The sequence below is a fragment of the Diorhabda sublineata genome, chromosome 2 (assembly GCF_026230105.1).
Source record: "Diorhabda sublineata isolate icDioSubl1.1 chromosome 2, icDioSubl1.1, whole genome shotgun sequence".
In the NCBI taxonomy this organism is placed as follows: Eukaryota; Metazoa; Arthropoda; class Insecta; order Coleoptera; family Chrysomelidae; genus Diorhabda; species Diorhabda sublineata.
In genome coordinates, this window is record NC_079475.1 from 22,290,487 (window position 1) to 22,313,995 (window position 23,509).

The following is a 23,509-nucleotide window of genomic DNA, read 5'->3' on the forward strand; positions in this document are numbered from 1 at the left end:
GGTGGTAACTAACTTTAGAATACCCTTTTTTTCTCATCGATGGTGGGTCACTTGGAATAAGCTTCACCTCCTCTCATGCATGTGACAAGAGGTTTTGAAGTAAAAGTTGCCGTTGTCTTTAATTTCTTTAAACAAACAAAAAAATTATAAGTAATTTGAGGAAAAATATTAAAGCTTTGTGATAATTAATTAAAGTATTCACCTACAGGGGTCAATTCTGAGCCTTGTAAGATATAAAAATCTTGCATAACAATACGTAAGAATAATATAAACATGCATATCTTCAAAAATATCACATGAAACTTTATTTTGATTCAATATAAACAATGGTTTATAAAGATTAAAACTAATGAAAATTACAAAATTATATATTTTATTATATATATTAAATTACATGTTTGATTAAGGTTTGTTTAAATCCACAAGAATACAAAACATCATTATACCAAGCCAAACCTTTAACGTGGCCTTGATGTTTTTCATTTCTATAAACAATATCTAAATTGCTAGTTTTGGAATTAATAATCAAAACTTCATTTGTATCCCCACAAACTGCAAAATTTGAACTGTCTTTGAAGCAAATTCTATTAACTGGAGCAGAAAAGCAATAGAGTACAGATAAAAATTCTTTTGGTTCCCTTTTATCTAGAAGATACACATCACCTGCCTGTGTACCTGTAACTATGTAATTGTTATCCTGTTGATTCCATGCTATACTTGTGACAGATGAAAATTCATTTGTGTAAAGTACTAAAACAAAAATTAAACTTTCTTTTTCAATTGGTGTGGTTCAATTATACTTACAAGATGCAGCAACAGGATCTCTCATATCCCAAATACAAGCTAATCTATCTCTCCCTCCTGACAGAAATAAGTTTGTGTCTTTTTTTAATGTATTTACACAATTTATTGTATCACAATGAAACCACCTAGAACACAAGAATAGAGTTCAGTATATAGTATTACTAAACAAAAAAGGAAAAGTAACATGCTAATCAGCCTCATACATTTTCGTTAAGTATTTTTTTCTATTTTATTAGTTACTGTGGCTTTGTAGTTACTTCTGCATAGCTTGTGTTATGTTTAGATTCTTTTTCATCTACTTCCTCCTATAGCAACATTATCATGAAAAAACATTAGGTCACTGCTGTAACACCCAATATTCTTCATTATCTCTAGAGAATGTTTACTATTAAACTGTAATATACAATCCACGAAAACAGCTGGTCTACGTCAAATTGACGGCCCTGGGAAAACAATTTACTTTCTTGTATGTACTTGTGTTTTTTAGAGTTTTCCAATATTGAGAGCTGTTTTGTATTGTTCATTTGTTTCATGATGGTAACAGGATTTCAGACTTTTTAGATCTGTTTCAGTAGAACTAATACAGTTAAAACTGAGTATTTCTTTCCAATGAGACTGCAAGTAAGCTTTCAAACAATTTACAGAATGTGTTAGGTGAAAGGTATATGAACAAACTTAAAGCTGTTGGTAAAGGTAACCTCTATTCATTAGATGCAAAGAGCTTTAGTCAGAGTTTCCAATATTCTGCGTTTTATATTATAATTACCGTTTGTCTACACTGACCAAACAATTGCATAGTGGAAAAAAATCGACTAAGCCACTTTTCCAGGAGGAAATTTCGCACTTCTTACATCGCACATCGATCAAATAAGTTCACAAATCATACAAAAACTTATGAAAAAGCATTTTGTACCCCACAACAACTAATTGAAATATTTTTTAATGATTTTAGTAATTTACATTAATTTTGAACTGCGTTTAGCAATAGTTTTCAAGTGCCTCAATAAACGTTTATAGACGTTTCTAGCTTTCCCCTCATTTTATCTTAGATCTTCAAGTTTTCTCTAGTTGAACAGCTAGTGGAGTCCAAATTAAGATTAATGATTTAGTCTAAAAATAGTTCCCTGGAGCAATATATCTACCCTACTTTATACAATCATTTTTTATTCCAAATGAAAGTATTTTGGAAAAATATAGTCAACATCACTCTTACTTGACTATCCTCATTGAATTGCATATTATGTTTTTCTTCAATTAGTTTAAACACACAAATATGTATTTAAGGATAACTTATGAATAAAGATATACTTACTCATATCTTTGCAAAGGTTTTGTATCACTTGATTTGAAATCGAAAATATAAATTGACTTGTTGCCACATCCTAAAATTCTAGAAGAGTTATCCCAAACATCTACTTGAGGAACTCTATCAGCAAGTCGGAAATAATTAGTAGTTCTGATAGAATTATCTTCATCAATAGACAGTACATTTATGTGACCTGTATCATCTGCTAATGCAATCTAAAACCAAATATAAACAAATTAAGTTATTCAGTTCCATATAAGTGTACAAAATTTTTACATATTTGGGTCTAAACTAGGAGTTAGCAACCTGGGGCTCTTTAGCTTCATATGCAATTATTATTAATTCTATCAAAAAACAAAAAATTTTTGAGAAATTCAAAACTAACAAAACCACTCATACACACATTCATAGGAAATCCTCTCAACACAAATAGTAACGAAATCTACATTTAGCCATTTGAAAACTGGGTCTCACGAAATGCAATTAATCGATTTGAAAAGTAAAGCTTTGTGGAGTGGAAAATTTACAGAGTTGGAAACCAAGTTAAAAGAGTTGGAGGTCTAGAAATATATGTACATGACACAACAAACATCGACAGTTCTGAAAGAAATGCCGCGAGATGAGGCTCTTAGATTCGACATATGAAATAGCCTTCCAGATTGCTATAGTGAGGTGAAGAAGTTGGCATTTGGAGTGTTAACTATCTTTGGATCAACATATTCCTGCAAGCAAATGTTCTCTTGCATGAATATAATTTAAAGTAAAGTAATAAATCAACTTACAAATGAAAATTTAGAGTCATAATTGAAACTTGAGAAGACAAGTTATGAACCAAAATTATCCAACCTTTCTAAAACCATGCAAAGCCAAGTTGCATTGTTTAGTGAAGTTTAAATTTTCTACTAGAAAACCATGCAAAGCTCTCCCTTTAAATTTGTTTCACCAATTGTTATTGATGTAAGGATAAATTGTTAGGGCTGTGAGCAAATGTTTAATTGTTCTATTTTTTTTATTTAAATGATAATTATCTAATATTTCCATATAAATATAAACAGTATCAAATGGTCTAAAGAATAAGATATATATATATATATATATATATATATATATATATATATATATATATATATATATATATATATATATACAGATATATATATAATCTTAAACTCATAAAATTCAATATTCAAATTGACGTTGATAGAAATTTTGATTAATTGAAATATTTCAATTAATGTATTTGACCATAATTTCAGTTCCATACGATGAATAAATGAGTATTCCAAAGCTTGGAAAATATATTAAAGTTAGTCCACTTTAGTGTTTCCTTGCCACGTTCCCAATAAGAAACAGCTTTTATATATATATATATATATATATATATATATATATATATATATATATATATATATATATATGTTGTGAAATACACTACAAATATATGAATAAATTATTATTTCTTAGAAAAAAAGATTATTTTTTTACCAAAAAACTTTATTTATGAGAGTATTATTCATTATTTACTTTGCAAACATATTATTGCATTGTGTTATTTTTAAGGTCACATTTAATTTTCAGTTTTTGTATCTTTTATTTATATAGAACATTAGTTATTTAAAAAGACATACTTTGATAAAGAAAACAACTTATTTATTTACCATTTTTTCATTGATAAATTTTCCATCTGAAGTAGTGCTATGAATATAAGATCCACAATAATTATACTGTTCTAATTCCTTATCATTTTCGAAATACAATAATGTACCTTCCCAAAAAGTATTATCTACTGCCGACGATCCAAGAATACAATTTCCTAAAATTTGTTCTTATTAAAACTAAAAATGTTTAAATAATTTCAACATCCACCTGTTGTGTTGAAGCTTATAAAGAATAAACTGTCGTAGATGATAGGTGTTTTTGAAAAATGATTTCTTGGTTCCATAGGTCTATTTGGAGAATTAATTACATTTCTAATAGAACCATTATCTTTAATTTCATTAAACATTTTGAAATTATTTAATTTACCGACAATAAAAAAATTAAGGTTAAAATACTATTCTAAACTCTGGTTCGTGTAGTATAAACATGTGGTTGATCTAGGTATAAACTTCTGCACTAGTTCAAAAATGTTTGTTTTGGGACGGTAAGATCAAGGTTTTGAACAATTACTATATCTATGGTTTTGGAACTATTGGTAGGTGAGAAAACTCCATAGAGATATTACAGGTAATATCTCTATGGAAAACTCACGTTTCCTAACCAAATTTTAGAAGCAAGCGCAGTGTGCAATAGATTAGTCGTGAGTACAGGACGCGAACGTCAGTTTACAATTGGTTCAACTAAAGTTGACAGAAGACAAACAGAGTGGCTCATTTATCATAAAACGAGCACGGAGAAAATAAAATTCCTAAAATTAAGTCCTAAAGGGGACCTAGGAGGCTACGTTTTACCTGTTATGTTAATCCAAAGGAAAAGCAGGGTAAGTGATACAAATGTATTTATAAAATAATCATTCCTGAATAAAAAAACCTAGGTTCGAATTTTCCACCATTTGCATCGTTTATTTACTTTAGGAACACCAAATATTTTAATTATTTGATACGTAAAAGACATTATTACAAATAAAATTTGAACTCAACTCACCTATCCACTTTTTCGATAAAATGTACCTTTTGAGCAAGAAAAAATATTTTGCTCTATTCAATTGATAACTTTTTTGTTCAAATCGCATGTAAGTATAGTATGGCTAAGAGATTATAGGTAAGGTGGTTATTTTATTGTTAAACACATGAAAAAATAATTAGGGATTGTATTATTGGTGAAATTGATAGATTTTATAAAACACACATTACATCTGGAAGAAGACTGCAATGATACTTGAGATGTAGATTTGTGGAATTGTAACTGCTGTCGAAATTGCATCAAAATGTTTATTTGTATATTAATAATTTCATGATTCAAATAATCTAGAATTATAAAATTCAATAGCTGTTCAATGATAAGATTTCCTTTTAATAATTAAAATATTTTTGAAAATATTTATATAGATATCAGTATTATGTACCTTTATAGTTTTAAAGTTTGTACATATTCAAATCAATGTTAAAATAGTTAATTTTGTTCCGTGATATAAATATTACATATTTGATTATATGCTTTTAATTAACATGTAGATAACTTGAAAATATTTATCATTCAATTAAATTAGCCATTGTAAATGTTAGTTCAAATATCACAAAAATGTCTATATACAAAAATTAAAACTAATTATACTGAGATATTGTATGGTAATGATGAGAATAACAATTATTTTCTCTTTCGAATGCCAAGGTCAGATATAAAAAAATTATTGTGATTCCAAATACTGAAAATAATATTAAGAAATTATTAAAATTGAAAATATTGAGGAAATTGTAGAACATTCAGTCTTATAGTTATTATGTGCAGTGATCTAGTATATCTTTGCTTATGGGACATGGGCAAAACCCATGAAGAAGAGGCAGAAAAAGTTGTAAACTTAGATCAAATATGGTGGATCAAATCATTACTAAAAAGAATTATCAACACATGTCAATTGAACTAGATAATACCCATTTAGAAAATGAAACAATGTCAATGGTGCACTCAAAGTAGTGAAGTACTTGGGGATCAAGTTTTAGGGGACCTTTGAGTTTGTCATATATCAGGACACAGCAGACTGTAGTCTGGTGTCTACATATGCTTATAGCTATTAGAATATAAAGAACTACTTTGGTTTTTTGACAGAAACTATTGAATAAAGTGAAATTAGAATTTATTATTGATGGTAAATGGTATTTACATAAATTTAAAAAAGTAATACTTTTTATTGTGAAACTTGTTTATTATTGTAATTTGGAATATTTATTGAGAAAATAAATTAATAAGTAACTAATATTTTTTAATGTAAGCTGGTTCTCTCGCCATTTACTGTATATAGAGGCTATTAGATTACAGAGGCAAAAATATTTAGGATTCTCACTATTTTAAAGAATACAAGCACACATAATTTCACATCAATAAAAATGATTGAGCTTGATTTTGGTCCAGCCAACCTAATTTTGACACCTAATTTATCATTTATGATAATCTTCCTCCAACCTAACAGAATTAAAGTTTCGAAACAACTTATTGTATCATTAAATTAATATCTATACCCAAATTTTAACAGCCTTTATAAAAAAAAACCGACTAAATTATCAATCAAGTGCAAATATATAATTTATAATACACATTTTTGTTCTATTCATTCCAGCACTGTATAAAACTTATTGACATTCAAAATATACAATATGTTACATTGATAATTACCTTTTTTAGGAAATATGATTGAATTGTTGCTTAACGCCTGACGTAAATTGATAGAATGGCAGAATGTATCAGTATAAATTCAGATCTTCCTAAACAAGACTGCAGTAGCCCTAGTCCTACAGAAACTGTCTGTTTGGAGTCTTTATGTGCTGAAAATAATCCTAGTAAGTACTTTTTTAATACTACTTAAATATTGAAACATGCAGTTTTGAAATTTTGCAAAAAATATGATATTCTTATTGTACCAAAATATAACATGGTTCTTGAAATATGAAAATACAATTTTACTAATATATACATAGTTTTCTTACAAGTATGAGATTCTTGTAATCAATATTAACATATTGCTTGTTTTTTGTAACTTCAACGACTTTTTCTTTTTAAGAGAATAACCATATGGATGGGTCAATAAGTCTATGACTTTTTGAATTTCCCACTGTGTAAAACAGTTACACTACTTCTGTCAAGCAATTATCATTTGACTTCAGTCAACATTTAACAACAAAAATCCTACAAATTGCTTTCTATCTGCCCTTTTCTCTGGATTTAGCCAGAGATACTATTTCTTGCTTGTAAACCTGATGGCTTGGCAACATAACATAATCATTCCACAAAAATTCTTAAAGAATGTTTTGTTGCAAATACTTTTTTTTTAATTTGGTAGTAAAGTGAAACATTAATTCTGAATGATCGATAGAAATCGGCAGAAATTGCTTTTCATTGCCTAGGCACTGAAGAAACTCAACTGTCATCAGCTTCATGTTTTACAGCAGTTAATTACACATCAACTAGCGTACAAACTTTCAACATTACGAATAATTAAAACTGTTCTATTACACAACACTTATAACATATTCTGCTCGCCTTAGTTCCAATTATTTTCACAAATATTTTTGAAACTTGGCGATTACAAAAAAAAATATAATGTATTGTGGCACCAAAGATAGCTACTAAGGCTAAACGCCTCGGTCACTAATCTCCAGCTTTATAACAAAAAAGTTGACTTTAGTACCTTGATACATTTATAACTATTTTGGCCTTCCATTTTCAATTCATAAGTTCTTATTTTAGTGCCCTATATACAGACTCTATGAATATTATTCTATTTATGTCAATAGGTACTTCACAAAGCAATACAGAGCAATTGTCAAATCTTCAAATCGACAACTATAATATAGATCAGGTTGAAAAATTAGAAAAGAATAACTTTTTGAATGAACTTGGTTTGGTAGAAGAATGCGAAGATGGTGTTGGTGATAATGAAGGCACTGATGATGATGATGATGATGATACCAATAGCAAAGATGATAATTGGGAAGATTGTCTAGATCAGGAATTCCTTGATGATAATGTGAGTATTTTTTTATCAACTACCCCAATTTTTTTCAAATAGCTCTTGCATTATACTGTTTTGTTGTATGTTTTCAAATTTATTAAATGCATACTTGAAGCTACATAAAATGTGTAGAGGTCAATTCAAAAGTTACACATTAATAGTACAAAGATTGTATCAATTTCTTGTGACAAGGATTTGGGAATAAAGTCATTAATACAGGAAAGGTAAAACAAAAAGCTCAAACAAAAATAACCAGAAAACTCAAAATTAAATGGGTGGGTGTCTTATAAAGAATGGAACTAGGTGAAGAGACTGTCTAAATTAATTTAAATCAGTTATATACCATTAAATACAACAGTGTATACCAACAGTTTAAGTTGAATTTGATTAAGTTTTAATTGAGTTTTACACTCTACAGTCATGTTTAGATTTATTATGGCTATATTGAACACAGTAGCTCATTCAAAGATTCAAATTCAAATGGTTTACTCAATTATTTTGTTTTTTAGTCTGAAGATGTAACCAGCAATGAAGAAACAAGTATTGATAATATTACCCAATCTAATACCCCAAAAAGTACCCAATCGAAAAGAAACTATTTTGGTGCGATTGAACGAATTTTGGTAAGTATATTTGAATTATTGAAAAAACTATGCTAGAATCAGATAGGGACTTAGGTATGAGTAGTTAATTTAATGGATTTTAATATCAAGTAATTAATTTGGATATTATTTTTACACCATTATATCCAAATTTCAACAGACCAAGGGACAATTCAAGAAAAAAGCAATTCTCCCAACAGAGGAACAATAAATTAGAAATATAGGTTACTATAGTCATAGATTGTTAATAAAGAAGAGAATAATAAAAAACAAATATATTTTTCAAATAAGTCATCCAATCATATTTCATTAATTTAAAATATTGTTTTGATTTTGAACAGGAAGTTATTATCTGTTGTGTCTTTATTTTTAGTTAAATAAATATAGATGCTTATTCATATACATTTTTTAAAGCTTTTCAACCTACTTTTAGAATGCTTTTTTAATTTGTTCTTTAAACTGTACTGTATATCACAAATAACCCAGATTATATTTATTGTTATCACTAAATTTGATGTCAATATGGGTAAGATAGCCATTTTTGTGATATGATGAATATTTTCATTGGAGTTGGTACCATTTCTTATGGTGACTAACAAATGATATATGACTAATCTTCTCTCTGATAATTACAATAAACGTTGTTTCTAAAATCTTTGTGAATATATTGCATTGAGTATCATTCAATTTATTTTAAGCGTAAACGCAAATTGGACGTCAATAATGGATTGTCATTGTCATTACCTTGTAAAAGAATCCAATGTGATTCGTCAAATTTATGTAGTGATGGCGCTTCTGCTACCCCAACAAATAGTTCTTGCTCATCACAAAGCTTCTCAGGTAGCATTACACCAGCTAGCGGTAGGTCGAGAGCCACTATACCGACAAAAGATAATCCACCGCCAGACTTGTCTATTTGGTTAAATAGATTCACTACGTGGTCAAATGCAGAGAGAATTATGGCCATAAATGAGTTGATTGCTAGCTGCGAACCAACACAAGTAAGGCATATGATGCAGGTAAGAATTTGTTTTCATATATTGATATTATAATTGATACACCAGTAGTTTCATAATTTTTATTGATCACAAAAAATATTTGAATCTGGAATTGATTTTGTAAGTCTATATTGAGTAGTTAAGTTTCCTCAAATCTGTTCACACACTTCTTGTAGATAAAGCACGAGAAGGTGGTTAATCCTTAAATATTTCAATTTGGAGCTAAGAGTGGTCAGACCAGTCTAATAAAAACATTGAAATAACAATTTTGACGAAGGGATCTTTTTGTGTAAAACTTTATAATTATTCAATCAGTCGTTCAACAATTTTTAATATGAATTTATTATTTCTTTATGCTTAAATAGATAGAATTCATTTATGCATATTTTTAGGTTATTGAACCACAATTTCAAAGGGATTTTATATCATTGTTACCAAAAGAATTAGCTTTAAAAGTTTTATCATTTCTGGAACCCAAGGATCTTTTAAGAGCTGCACAAACGTGCCGAAGTTGGCGCGTATTAGCAGATGACAATTTGTTGTGGAAAGAAAAATGTAAACAGGCAGGCATTGAAGAAATACCGAAAAAACGAATGTCTTCTAGGTCTCCAACACATATGAGTCCTTGGAAGGTACATAAAAATCTCTATTATTTTAATATTGCTCTTATTTAAAAAATATTATCATTTTTTATATTTATATTTACTTCTAGGCTACATTCATGAGACAACATACAATAGAAATGAATTGGAGATCATCTCCGTTAAATAGAATGCCAAAAGTGTTGAAAGGTCATGATGACCACGTGATAACATGTCTTCAGTTCTGTGGCAATAGAATAGTTAGTGGCTCAGATGACAATACTTTAAAAGTTTGGTCTGCTACAACTGGAAAGGTACTTTTAACATACACATATATTCTACACTAATGTAATCAATGTTTATAAAAATAACACCATATACAAATGAATTTTTAAACATTTTTTTTTTCAATATGTTATTTAAATATATCAAATTCGCCTCAAAGTAAAATTAAACTTAAACATATAATATATATTAAGTGACAAATGTAAAATATCAAGCTTCAAAAGTATGTATTCGTGCAAAAAATATTCATTTGTATGTCTAAATTATAGTTCTTATTTTTATTAATAATTATGTATTTCAAGTATGAGTTTTACTTTTAATATTATCTATTATTATCCACCTCTAATCTGCAACCAGTTATGATTAATATTTACATTAACATGGAACAAACCCTCATATTGAATTTTCCATCAAACTAAATGGGACAAACTCATTCTTTTGTATTAAATATTTTGTTCAATAAAAACACTTCAGAAACCAGTTTTGTTAATGAATAATTTGTTGAGAAAATTCAAATGTACATTGTAAATTATGAAATGTACATTGTTGTCATTTTGCTAACAATATGGTATTACCTACTGATTTATCTATTGTTTAAGTGCTTAAGAACGCTTGTGGGACACACGGGCGGGGTTTGGTCTTCACAGATGTCTGGAAGTACCATCATTAGTGGAAGTACGGATAGAACATTAAAAGTTTGGGATGCCGATACTGGTGTTTGTATGCACACTTTGTATGGACATACTTCTACTGTTAGATGTATGCATCTGCATGGAAAAAAGTTAGTATGTTCTTTTATTTATAAAAAAATTGTGGAAACTTAAATATTATAAAAATCTGTATTTCTACTTTTTAATGAAATTCTCTATTTTTACTCACTTTGTGTTAATATTAATACATATTTATGTTATTTCTGAAGAAATTCGCAATATTGTTATGAGAAATTTGTCATTGATTACTAATTCGAGATATAAAAAAACAAAGATATTATATGAGCAAGATACCCCAGAAACCCATTAAAGTGTACAAGACTTTAGATGGACTTGTTTGGAATAAACTTGTTGACTGAATGAATGAACATCAAGAGAAAAAAACATCAAAGAAATGGTTGTCATACTGAGGAAACTGTTTTCTCAAAGATTGGCATTTTATATACAATTATGGGAAATCAACCACATATCAAATTAAAAGAATAACATATTTTGTTTCAGAGTTGTAAGTGGCTCTCGGGATGCAACTTTACGAGTTTGGGATATAGAAACTGGCAGTTTTCTTCACGTTCTTGTGGGGCATGTAGCCGCTGTCCGATGTGTTCAATATGATGGTAGATTGGTAGTGTCTGGTGCCTACGATTTCATGGTTAAAGTATGGAATCCTGATACACAAGAGTGTCTGCATACTTTAGAAGGACATACTAATAGAGTTTATTCTTTACAAGTGAGTGTATTTTGCTAATTCATTAGCGTGGTTGCTCTTCCTTTTTATTGTAAAACAATTTCTTTTTCTTTAAGTCAAATTGTGCTCCCTCTTGAGGAGACGAAAACATAAGAAAAGTTCTAACTCCGCTTTATTACAATAAAAAGACTGTATATCTGTTTGATTGTAGTTGTGTAATCAATGATTAAACATTAAGTACTTATACTATGTTATTTATTAGGATTTACATTATTATATTAATCTATGTTTTCTAACTGTGCATTTACATACTAAAATTATTTTCTTTCAACACATGTGGTATTCAGTGGTAATCATTATATTTATATTATAATAATTATTTTTTATTGGTGTTAACCTAATTAATATTCTTCAATTCCAGATCCTGCAATATGAAAATATTTCCAAATTAATTACAACTTATTCCAAAACTTTTTTCCCAGATTTTTGACTATTATCCTTAATAAAATTAAAAAAGCAAACAAGTGCATAAACGTTACGTTATATGTTCTGATTATAAGTTCCTTGTCGACAAATGTACATTTATGTATTTTTATACCATTTCTTTTATTCTTTTTATGTTGAATGATGAAATTGGATTTTTAGAGCTTTCATACATAGACTTTATAATAATACTCCATATTTTATTCCATGATTACTTAGTAAAAGGTTTGAGTTTTTTGTCGAGTTCCTGTACAAGTTTGAGATAGATTGGTTTAGTGATTCTCACTACATGATCGCTGCTTGCTACAGTGGAATTCCGATTAATTGTGATAACAACCTGTAAATGAGAACAAACTGCTATTCATGTTATTAATTTTCAATTATATTTCATTCTGATCTCATTTTTTGTATCTTCCTAGTTTGATGGTGTTCACGTGGTGAGTGGCTCACTGGATACAAGTATACGTGTATGGGAAGTAGAAACAGGTGCCTGTAAACATACATTGATGGGTCATCAGTCTTTAACTTCTGGTATGGAGTTAAGAAATAACATACTCGTTTCAGGGAATGCAGATTCTACAGTTAAAGTTTGGGATATTGTGACTGGACAATGTCTTCAAACATTATCAGGTAAGTTTTATAATAAATTATAGAAAACTTTGACTTTGGATGGGACGATAAAGATTCATTGGAATTACCTGACCTATTTGAATTTAATTTTAGGTTTTTTTATTATGATTGAAAGATTTATTTAAAAAATAAGCCTGAATAAAAGGGATTTAGATGATTCTTGCATCCTAAAATATAAAAATTTTATATAAAATTATTCATTTGTAATATTTTTAAAATTCTCGATTGTTGTGTGTACTAATGTTTGTAGATGTTTTTTTAGATTGTGTTTAGTTTAATTTCTTTATACAAGTACAATGTTATGATTGGTAAGCATTATTGCAACTAAATTTATATATAAATAAAGTCAGACCTGAAATTGAGATTTAATCATAAAATCACTTAATATTCATTTTTTAAAATTTGATTACTTTCCTCCAAGTTAATATTTGTTGTTAAATAAAAAGAAATATTAGAAATAAAAACCATAACGTTCTAGGACCATATAAGCACCAGTCTGCCGTAACTTGCCTACAATTCAATAAACGTTTTGTCATAACTTCATCTGACGACGGAACAGTTAAACTTTGGGACGTACAAACAGGCGAATTCATTCGGAATTTAGTGGCTCTTGATAGCGGGGGAGCTGGTGGTGTCGTTTGGCGTATCAGAGCAAACGATACGAAATTAGTTTGTGCTGTTGGTAGTCGAAACGGCACTGAAGAAACAAAACTATTAGTGTTGAACTTTGATGTCGAATCAAATAATAGTGATGGTACAATTACGCCATCTAGGTAATCGTTAAGGACTAAAAAAATTTGTTGTGTGATTGTGAGTGGGCGTGTCGTATTTGTCGTCAGAATAAAAAACCGTTTATCAAATTACTAATAAGCACTAATGGAATTTTAGAATGTTATTGAATTTTATCAAAATATATGCTTTCAAGCCTGCTAGGAACTAGTAAAAAAATCATAAATTTGAATTACTGTATATATTTACATACATGAGGCAATAACATTTTTTATAATCCAATGCAAAGTAGTTCATATGATTTAATTTACATTATATTAATTTTTTTTTAAATTGACTAATTTTTATACTTCATCCTGGACGGGTATCTATTTTCATTCCTCCTGTCCAAATTATTATTGAGTCCAAATTGAGTTTTTGCATATTCTGGGAAACTATATGAAAGGGAAATTTCCAAACTTCAATATTTATTTACAAACGTATGACAATAAACATACGGTAGTTCAAATGAATCAATACTCACTTGCAATGATATATTAAAGCATTATTAGAAAGAAATAGTAGACCTAATTTAGATAAAAACCATAACTCATTGGAGCATACAAAAAGTAGAAAAAGTGTTTTATTATAAGGAAGAATATTATTTTCAACATGTCATCTTCCAAAATTTGTGATTAATTCTTATCATTTTATTTAATACATACAAAACGTCTTCTTTCCAATTTTCTTTGAAAACTCTCAATAAAATGTAGTCTGGACACTTTAAAAAATTGATTATTAAAAATATATCACAAAAATTGTTGGAAAAATATCCTATGAGCCGCAAAATTCTTTAAAATAAATAAAAAATACCTTCTCATAAAACTGAAATATATCCAAACAGCTAGAATTCTAACACTATATCTTAATAAAGCATAGTGCTTGCATTAGTGTACGGATACCATAAGCATAATTTTTTCTACTTGATGCCATAGAAAAATTAAAACTTGCATCAGGTTTTTACTTTATGCCCTGTATTTAATAACTTCCAATTACAACTTGAAAATGTATTTTGATAAAATATACTGATTCTGGGATTGATGTAAGAGGTATATTTCATAAACAACTTCTTTCAAAACCTCAATCATCCCAAATAAAAAGAACATTCCATAAAAAAATTGTATTAATTATCTTTCAGTCTAATACATGAAAATAGAAGACTGCCGTTATCTAAGAAACTTGAATCACTCTAAGTACTACCAGTTTGTGAAGATTTGAAAAAGTTTGAAACTTGTAAATTTTCTTAATTTCATTTCTCAAATTTATTTATCAAAAATATGACTTGATATGTATCTATGTAGTTCATTTAGTACAAGGCACTTCATTACTTCTTAAAGTAAAATATTATTTTAACATTTTCTTAACAAATTGGAGCCTTATATTTATCAATAAATTATATATTTATACAAAAGCAGAAATAAAATAGGCAAGTTGAGAAGAGTACATTCACGCAACCCATTGGTATCTAATGATAAAGTTTCACCTCCATCCATTCAAATATTATCATGATAATCACCTTACAAATTATAATGAAATTTTTGACTGCAGGTTAAAATTATTATACCTACAATGTGGTCGAGAATTATATATATATTAATTTTAGAGCTGATAGTATGTTTAAAAATAAAGGTAAAGATACTGTTTAAAGAGGTGAATTGAGCCCTTTTTTTCTTGAATTATCTATCAAATAGTTTATATTAAGGAGTTCATATTTTGAAGAAGGGAGAATAAGATATTAGGATGTTACTGTTATGTTGTAATCCGCCCCATTGCTTTTAATTTTGGATTCTGTTTTTTACCATACATTTTATTGTAACATTACGTTTCAGATACACCAAACTTACTAAATAATCATATGGTATGGTGTAGTTGGTGATAAGAAATAAATTATAATATTGTTTTTTAAAATGAAAATATGGACTCAGAAATCAAAACTATTTGTGCAGATATTTTGATAAATAAGGTTCTCAATTTACTAAGGTTTGTATTTCCCTTATTATTCCGTTTTAGAATAGAAAATAATTAACGCTATTTTTGGGCTCTAGAAATTAATATACATAATTTTGGATTACCATTTATATTACTTAACTATATCCAAACTTGAAATATTTTGTAATCGTATCATTACCACTAGTAGTTGGAGTTATACAAACAAAAAATTAAAATATATTTAGCTGTCGTAGTTGGAATTTTTTCAAATTTTTGTCTACATACTGGAAGATTTAACTGTGATACTATTCAAATCTAATCGAGTGATTTAAATGTAGCCAACATGACATTTGATATTCTGACAACAAATATCTTTTAGTGTATAAGATGACTTTCATAAAATTGTAAAACTAAATCTGGTGCTTTTCTTTTTTTCTTTATTATTATTTGGTAATCAGTAAGTACAAACCCTGTTATTTTTTCCTTTATATGTACGATTTGTGAGTATAGCTAGAAATGAATTATAGACGGAGATTGGAGATTTTTTACGGGTGAAATTCTTTTTCCATTGTTATCATAAATATTTTGTTGAAAATGATTCCCAATCAATTCTGTAGAGGATGTCAGGATATTTTTCTTGTAGTAGAAAAAGTGCCAGTTTTTTGTTAATTTATTTATTGCTGTCAGCTTTAAGTTCTATCTGGCAATAAAGTTGTACCCTATAATTATAAGTGTTATCAGTCTATATTCAATACTCGATGACGATAATTATTATTGTTTTCATGTTGATTTTTGTGTGACTAAGTGAGATATTAGCGAAGCATTTTAAACAGCAATCAGTTTTTTATAAATTATTCTGATGTAATAAGATGGAAATATCCACAAAGATATTTTATCTAAACGAATTTCACTTTAAATCGGATTGATAGATATATAGGAAGAGACGTCGTGCAGTTCTCTAGATGTATTTTTATACCAGACCATAGTTTTAAGTTACAAGAGATAGGACTAGAAGGAATCAGTTCTCTTAATATTGCTAAAAATGATCGATTTACCAATGGATTTTAACATGGATGTCATACTTGGATTATTTTTTATGCATATATATTATAGCTACAAGAACAATTTCTTGTTTCCCTAGCCGAAAGTACGGTTATTTATTATAATTATTACAATAAGGTACGGACAGGACCCTAAGATCCGTAAGCCCTGAATATACTGTATATATTACAAAAATTAAAGTAATTAAAATACCTAGTTAGAAAATTAAAAATTACAAGGAAAAAAAAAAGATTTAATTAGAAAATAGAAAAGCGTCCAGTTATTCTTAAAAATATTGAGAGACGGTGCCATTACAATATCCTCAGGTAGATGATTTCATGTTGAAAAAACATGATTACATAAAAAATGTTGCCTTGTCCAACAAGTGAATATTTCTTTTTTCAATTTCCATCTGTGTCCTCGAAGCCGATTATCAGGGTCAACATTAAATATGTTTCTCAAGTTACCATAATTGAAATTTAAAATGCGATAGGTGATTATCATATCCCCACGAACACGACGTTGTTCAAAGATCAGTAAATCCATTATATTTAGTCATTCTGTATAACTAGGTCTTGTACGCCTGAAGGATAGTCTGGTTGATCGACGCTGAACTTTTTCAAGATCTTTATCCCGCACTAGTTCCAGACACTCCACAGTTCCACAATACTCCATAATTGGGCGAATATAAGTTTTATATAAACGAGTTGAATTATGTAATGATATCCTTCCAAAAGACTTGCGTAGGAGATACAGCTTACTTTTTGCTTTGTTGGCAATACTTATAACATGTTCGGACCAACTCAAATCCGTAGTAATTGTAACACCGAGATCATTATGAGAATTCACTTCATTTAAGGCGTGACTGTTTAAGAAGTATGTATGTCTCAGATTGTTTTTGCCTAAGTAAAGAGCTACACACTTATCAGAAGTAAGAGGCAACATCCAGTCCGAGCACTACTTAGATATCTAATCCAAGTCTTCCTAAAGATTTATATGAAGAGATGAATCAGCGAATATTTTCGACTCTTCGGCATATGAAATGTATTGAATATGAAATTGGAGGTCACTTGCGTATATTATAAATAAGGGAGGACCCAGTACTGATACCTGCAGAACACCGCTTAATACGGGCTTCTCAGTTGAGAAACAATTTCCCACTTTCACACAGAACTTTCTGTTTGTTAAGAATGAGTCAATCCACTCCAGTAGATCACCTCTTATGCCAAGATGTTCCAATTTATACAGTAATCTTGTCTTGTCTTAGATTTTGTCCATTCATTAACACACCAAAGAAGATTCGTCATTTTACAACGTCCTTTTACAAATCCATGTTGTTGTTCAGGTATTCAGTATATATTCAGGACATATTCTGATATTATAGATTCTATAACGTTACAGATAATTGGTGTAAGGCTAATGGGGCTGTAGTTATTGGGGTCAAGTTTATTGCCTTTCTTGAAAATTGGTGTTACCGAGGCTGTTTTACAAATAGTATGTGTGTATTAAATGACAAGGACATTATTACAAAGGATGAGCGAGAGCATTACAACATCTTTTTAGAAATAGAGGAGATTAGATCAAGACCGGGAGAAGAGTTGTCTTTAAATTTTTGAAGGTGACATTTGACAGTTTCAGGAGTAAAATGAAGTTGCTCTAAGGATGAAATTACTCTTGTGGGCAGAATGTCGGGTATAAATTATTTTGGATATTTTCGGTAGAGAAAACCTTAGAAAAAGTGTCTGCCAAAACTTCGTCAGTTGACAAACCATACCATCATCATTTTTTATTAGAGGAATGGATATTTTTGATGGCGATGATGATCGAATGTATTTGTATAATTTTTTAGGGTTGTCGCTGCATACTATAGACTCTTCATACACTTCTCTAATTTTTCTAAATCTATGGCAAAATTTTTGTGAATTTCAAAATCAGCTTGACTGACCGTGCGCTTGTACTTCCACCACAATTTGCTTTTATATCTAATCAAAGAGATTATTTCATTATTGATCCATGGTTTTACTTTATTTATGTACATCACTTTCCTGGTAGAATACTTGTTTTTAAGATCCGCAACAGTACTTGTAAATGTATCCCGTACTACAGTGGGATCCAGTGAGTCCACAATCAATACTAGCTTGGTTTTCAAAATCAGTTAATTTTTAAAATCTACTTGTATTTGTATATAGATTTGTGGTTTCGAATACACTGCGACCCAAAGGATCTATTGTGTCTATCTTTCTTGCTGCGATACTGGAGAACCCAGTGTTTACAGCTGATCCATTAATCCCACTCCTTTTAAACAATCTAGAATGTGGGATGGCTTTAATTGCCAGAGATCTTCGGTGTAGTGCTCTGGAGTTCATTAGTGTTTCACATTTCGAGAGAATGTGGATAGAGGTTTCGATCTTTTCTTCAACAAGATCTGTACGCTGCATTATCTGCTAGGTCTAGCATCTTCAGGTGTTTGTTTAGGCGACCGTGTCCCGATAGACCTCCTGTTAACATTCGTTGATTATTCTTACTTAGATTGATACATCATCAGAACTTCTCCAGTTATAGGTTCCCAGGTTCTGTAGCTGATATCACACATACATATACATAATTCCTCAATAATCGAATTTACCAAAAATCTTTTGTCGACTAATGTATGTTTTGAGTATGGTATACCTATGCTCTAGTACAGGTAAGTCTCTCAACTTTGTATATGAATTTATTGGCGGTGGTAATAGACAACACATGACAAAAGGTTAGTCCTTATTTTTCATGTTTTGCAAAAATGTAGAAGTTGTTCACATGTACTCAACTTATATCAATCAATAATAACTAAGTACATATAGTGAGGATTTTGAATGTACTCTCCATTAAAATAAGTTGAGATGGGCTCATGAGAATGATAAAATATAATAAGTAATGTTTAATTTGAAATCGTATGACTTGGAATATTTCCATCTTTTTAAAGCCTTGTAGATATTGTACTTACCACGATGATCAATTTTTGCCAGTAAATATATTTTGAAAACGTTATACTAGTACCGCTTTTCAAATTTTTTAAATAACTAATAAAATTTTGCAAGCAATGCGGTTTAGACTTATATACATGAATTGCTAAAGTCGATAGTATTTCCAAAAATAAGAGTACCATAATTCTGAAAAAGGCAGAAGTAACCAATTAAGGGAGGATAATTTTATTATAAAAATCTTATGATTATCCCGATCCATGAGAATATAGGATATTTTTGGAGAATAAGAGAAAAATTACATTCTTGATTGTAGTAAAATACACGTATACCTTTGGGTTCAAATTAATTCAAAACAATGTTGAAATTAATTATTAAAATTGAAAAATTGTGACGTAATAATAGTAATAATAATAATTCTCCCAAAATTACTGTATATTCATACGGGATACGTTTGATGATAACATGGAATCAATTATCTCTTTATAATCAGTCCCAGAATATGAACTCCTGTATCAAAACTTTTTGATAAAAAAGGTTCTCCATTCATCCTTTTCTGGGGGTCTATATCTTTTATTGAGCTTTAGAAAAAAAATGTACTTGTTTTATTTTTGTATATACTATCAGCTTTAGAAATTAATATATTGTATTCCTGGAGAGTTTAGGCATTTTTGATATGAAAAAGTTATAATATCGCATATACAAATTTTTTTTTAATAACCGAAATACAAACATGAACATTTACATATTAAGCAGTATGTTTGTTCTCACTGTTCTTTTTTTGTTCTAATTGCCAATTTGCTAATTCCAAAAATATTTCACGCAATCGCTCCTAACATGGAAAATATCTTCATATTTCATATGAGTACCACTATATATTTTTCCATATTTTTTTGGCAGTTATTTTCAATTTTCCTCCTACTGAAACACTATAATATAACTACCACTAGAAGAGAATTATATTTTGAAACAGTTTGCATCATAGCTACAATTTCCATGCAATAAAATGAGCTTGTAAAAATATTTTTTCAACAGATTTATATGCTATTTTATGGGCATAATCTGTGTAGATGTAAAAATTTTGAAAAACGGTACTCGTATTCTCTTTTACTAATAATTAGGCGAATCTCTATTCCTAAGATTATTTGTAAATAATGCACCAGAGAGACTGATAGTAAGTTAGTAATACGGTATTTTTAGATGAGAATCTTACCACCTAAGTTTTAATTGTATTAATTCCATAAAAAATACTTTAATGCAGATAGGTAATACTTTATAATGGCATTCAGCATTCACTACTTAGTTGTCTTTAAAACTTAATACATACTTTCCATACATGTCAAACAATTAACTCTCCTGTTTTTGATAGGATTCTTCCAAATATATTGTAAGTCCTTATTAAACCTTCTGTTATTGCAAAAGACGATTTATTTTTACCTTTTTCTTGTATGTATTTCCATCATTTTCCTCTATTATAATATTTTTATAGCTTCTGTCTGTTCCTCAATTAATTTGGATCTATTTTCGATTATCATTTCTGGATAATAATTTTTCTATATTTTTCTTTCGATAGTTGGTATATTATTTTTCTGTTGATAATTTGCTGACTTAGAGAGGCGCCGGGATACCATCCTTCTTCTTTTCTTTAATACCTGTTCAATTAAAATCAGTGGATTCTATTTGGGTGTTTTGAAATCTGGGAAGTCAATTTTTCCATATTAAACAGCTTTTGTTCCAAAAAAGTAGAGATAAAATTAATTATCTGTACGGTCAAAAGTGCGAAACTGCAGCTTTTCTCGTAGTTACATCTGAATCCTGCAAAGTATTATCTTTCTCCAGTGTAATTTTGTTTTGTAATTTTTGTAAACGTTAATAAAATATTTGTGGTTAAAGCTCAATATTCTCGTCTTAGCTCAACAAACTGTAAATAAATATATATATAAAAGAATCATCACATCACAACGATTTTACTGTTTTGTCCAATATATCTTTTAATAAAATATTGCCATTTATTTCTGTAAAGATCAACTGTTTTATGTATATCAAAAAAATACTCGTTTGTGGAAGCTTCAACATTCGTATTCATATCTTTGAACCCACTTAACAAAATTCATATTTAGTCTATTAAAGCTTCTTAAGACCAACAGAGCTTTTTGGTTTCATTCATATTTATGTTAATTATGTGCATGTGTTTTTTGTGAATTTGTTCTCCTATTTTGGAAACACATCAATAAAAATAAAAGTTGTTGATGATAAGTTCATTCAAATAAATTTAGTCCTACCAAACATCTATATCCCAACATCTATACTAATATTAAATACCTAGAGTTTTTTTGGCAGATCGCTATTCTCAGGAATTAATGTATATATGTAAATAGAACTGATTCCACAAATTCTCTAATCACTATACTAATGTGAAATGCTGAGTTGTATTATTATCCCCATGTAGACACTTCTGAGCCTAACTATATACTTTGATATGAAATAAACTTACACCAGTTAAAGTTAGCTGAATAGAAAGCCAGGAAACTTTCATTTCAAATATACTTCCTCAGAACATTAGAATTTCTTCATTATATTTTGTAATACATTTGGTAGTCTCCGATTACTCAGGTTTTATCTGAAAAACGCACATTTTATCAATTTTTAATTGTTCAAAATTTTGTGAAGACGGGACCAAGTCCAGTCAATTTAACGTTTCCTCTGACAAACTTGAACCTATCACTACCAGTTGTTGCCGTTTTAAGCTAATCTATTTACTAATTTGCATGAGTTGATAATTCCTTTATTAAGGAGTTATAATCATTAACAATCAAGAACTACGAAAGATTTTTTGCAGGATGTGTTTTAATAATAGATATGGATTTGTGATAACCTCTGAGCAGTTTTTCATTATAGTAAAGTAGTCACTGTCAATAGATTTCTTAAAACATTTTCTTTGAAGCTTCACAAATTGCCATATATAAATTGTCTTAAAGAAAAGTTCGCCTTTGTATTATTTATTGCAAGAACGCAGCTATTCGGAGGGGAGCGATAGGTGTGTCAATCGGTAGCCCGGTTCTTGGGAATTAAGTTGCTATGGAGCGTTTCTCGGGAGCGAACCGTGCTTGCGTGAGATTTCAAAAATCGGTAATTTGGCGACAGAAGAGCATAGAAAATTCTGCAATATTCGCAATTTTCGGCCAGACGCTCGACTGATTGGAAAATGGATCAAGAAATTCGAAGAGACCGAATCAAAACTTGATAAACCAAAACATAGTGTTCCTCTGCCTGTTCGTGACGAGCCTGACTCCTCTATTCGGTAGCGTATTATTGCTTTAAATGTGCATAATCACTTTTCCGCATTTTACACAAAGATTTACACACTTAAAAAATTCAGTTGGTGCGAGAATTGAAGCCTCAGGAAGCTGGTCAGAGACTTAACTTCGTAAACCAGATGATTGAGCGCTTTCCAACGTTTACAAACATCTTGTTTTCGCATGAAGTTCATTTTCATCTTAATGGATACGCCAAGAGAGGTAAATTGTCCTCCACGCAGTCCCGATTTAACACCTAAGGACCTTTTCCTATCGGGTAAGGTCGAATCTAAAATTTTTACTAACAAATCGACTTCCCTAGCATAATTAAAAGGAAATATCCATCACGAAATGACAGCCATCACGGAGAATACCTGCCGAGCTGCAAGGTAATTCTAGTACTCAGTTAAATGAATGCCGTGAACGCAATACTTTACATTTGGACGATATTATTTCTAAGAAATAAACTCCCAAGTAATGTATTTGAATATGAAATAAACATTTCAATAAACTCCTTATTTTTCTTAAAATTTTTTTTAAATGTAAACTTTCTTCTTACATTCGATCAACTAGAATAATTGCGAAATCGAGGTTATTATAACCAATAGGTTGAAGTCAAACCTGAGTTGCTTTTTATTATATTACAAATAATATGAGATTTTGTACCTTTGAATATCTCTGAATTTTCTTTCTATAAACTGGTAACGAATATTAACTACACAAATTATTTTGTCTAATGAATACTGACAAGGAATTAATTGAACCT

General features: G+C 29.3%; 2 protein-coding genes across 2 annotated transcripts; one reads left to right on the forward strand and one right to left on the reverse strand.

The window, feature by feature from the left end:
* Nucleotides 1-278: 278 nt before the first annotated feature.
* LOC130452695 (methylosome protein 50-like) lies at nucleotides 279-4,222 on the reverse strand. The gene is made up of 5 exons (XM_056792103.1): nucleotides 3,977-4,222; nucleotides 3,769-3,923; nucleotides 2,117-2,325; nucleotides 805-929; nucleotides 279-750 (listed from the first exon to the last, which is right to left on the reverse strand). Exons 1-5 carry the CDS (start codon nucleotides 4,113-4,115, stop codon nucleotides 386-388), a joined length of 993 nt encoding a protein of 330 aa, XP_056648081.1. The 5' UTR covers nucleotides 4,116-4,222; the 3' UTR covers nucleotides 279-385.
* Nucleotides 4,223-4,388: 166 nt separating this feature from the next.
* LOC130452764 (F-box/WD repeat-containing protein 7) lies at nucleotides 4,389-21,703 on the forward strand. Its single transcript, XM_056792185.1, has 11 exons — nucleotides 4,389-4,589; nucleotides 6,449-6,603; nucleotides 7,558-7,790; nucleotides 8,285-8,398; nucleotides 9,076-9,396; nucleotides 9,768-10,007; nucleotides 10,088-10,270; nucleotides 10,841-11,022; nucleotides 11,453-11,678; nucleotides 12,539-12,749; nucleotides 13,228-21,703. The coding sequence occupies exons 2-11, from the start codon at nucleotides 6,495-6,497 to the stop codon at nucleotides 13,524-13,526; spliced, it is 2,118 nt and encodes a 705-aa protein (XP_056648163.1). The 5' UTR covers nucleotides 4,389-4,589; nucleotides 6,449-6,494; the 3' UTR covers nucleotides 13,527-21,703.
* Nucleotides 21,704-23,509: the final 1,806 nt, after the last annotated feature.

Coding starts and splice junctions, on each gene's coding strand:
- LOC130452764 (XM_056792185.1), top strand. CDS start 6,495: ATGGCAGAATGTATCAGTATAAATTCAGATCTTCCTAAACAAGACTGC. Junction 10,271..10,840: donor GGTCTGCTACAACTGGAAAG/GTACTTTTAACA, acceptor CTATTGTTTAAG/TGCTTAAGAACGCTTGTGGG. Junction 11,023..11,452: donor ATGCATCTGCATGGAAAAAA/GTTAGTATGTTC, acceptor ATTTTGTTTCAG/AGTTGTAAGTGGCTCTCGGG.
- LOC130452695 (XM_056792103.1), bottom strand. CDS start 4,115: ATGTTTAATGAAATTAAAGATAATGGTTCTATTAGAAATGTAATTAAT. Junction 3,924..3,976: donor TATAAGCTTCAACACAACAG/GTGGATGTTGAA, acceptor AACAAATTTTAG/GAAATTGTATTCTTGGATCG. Junction 2,326..3,768: donor AATTTATCAATGAAAAAATG/GTAAATAAATAA, acceptor ATTTGGTTTTAG/ATTGCATTAGCAGATGATAC.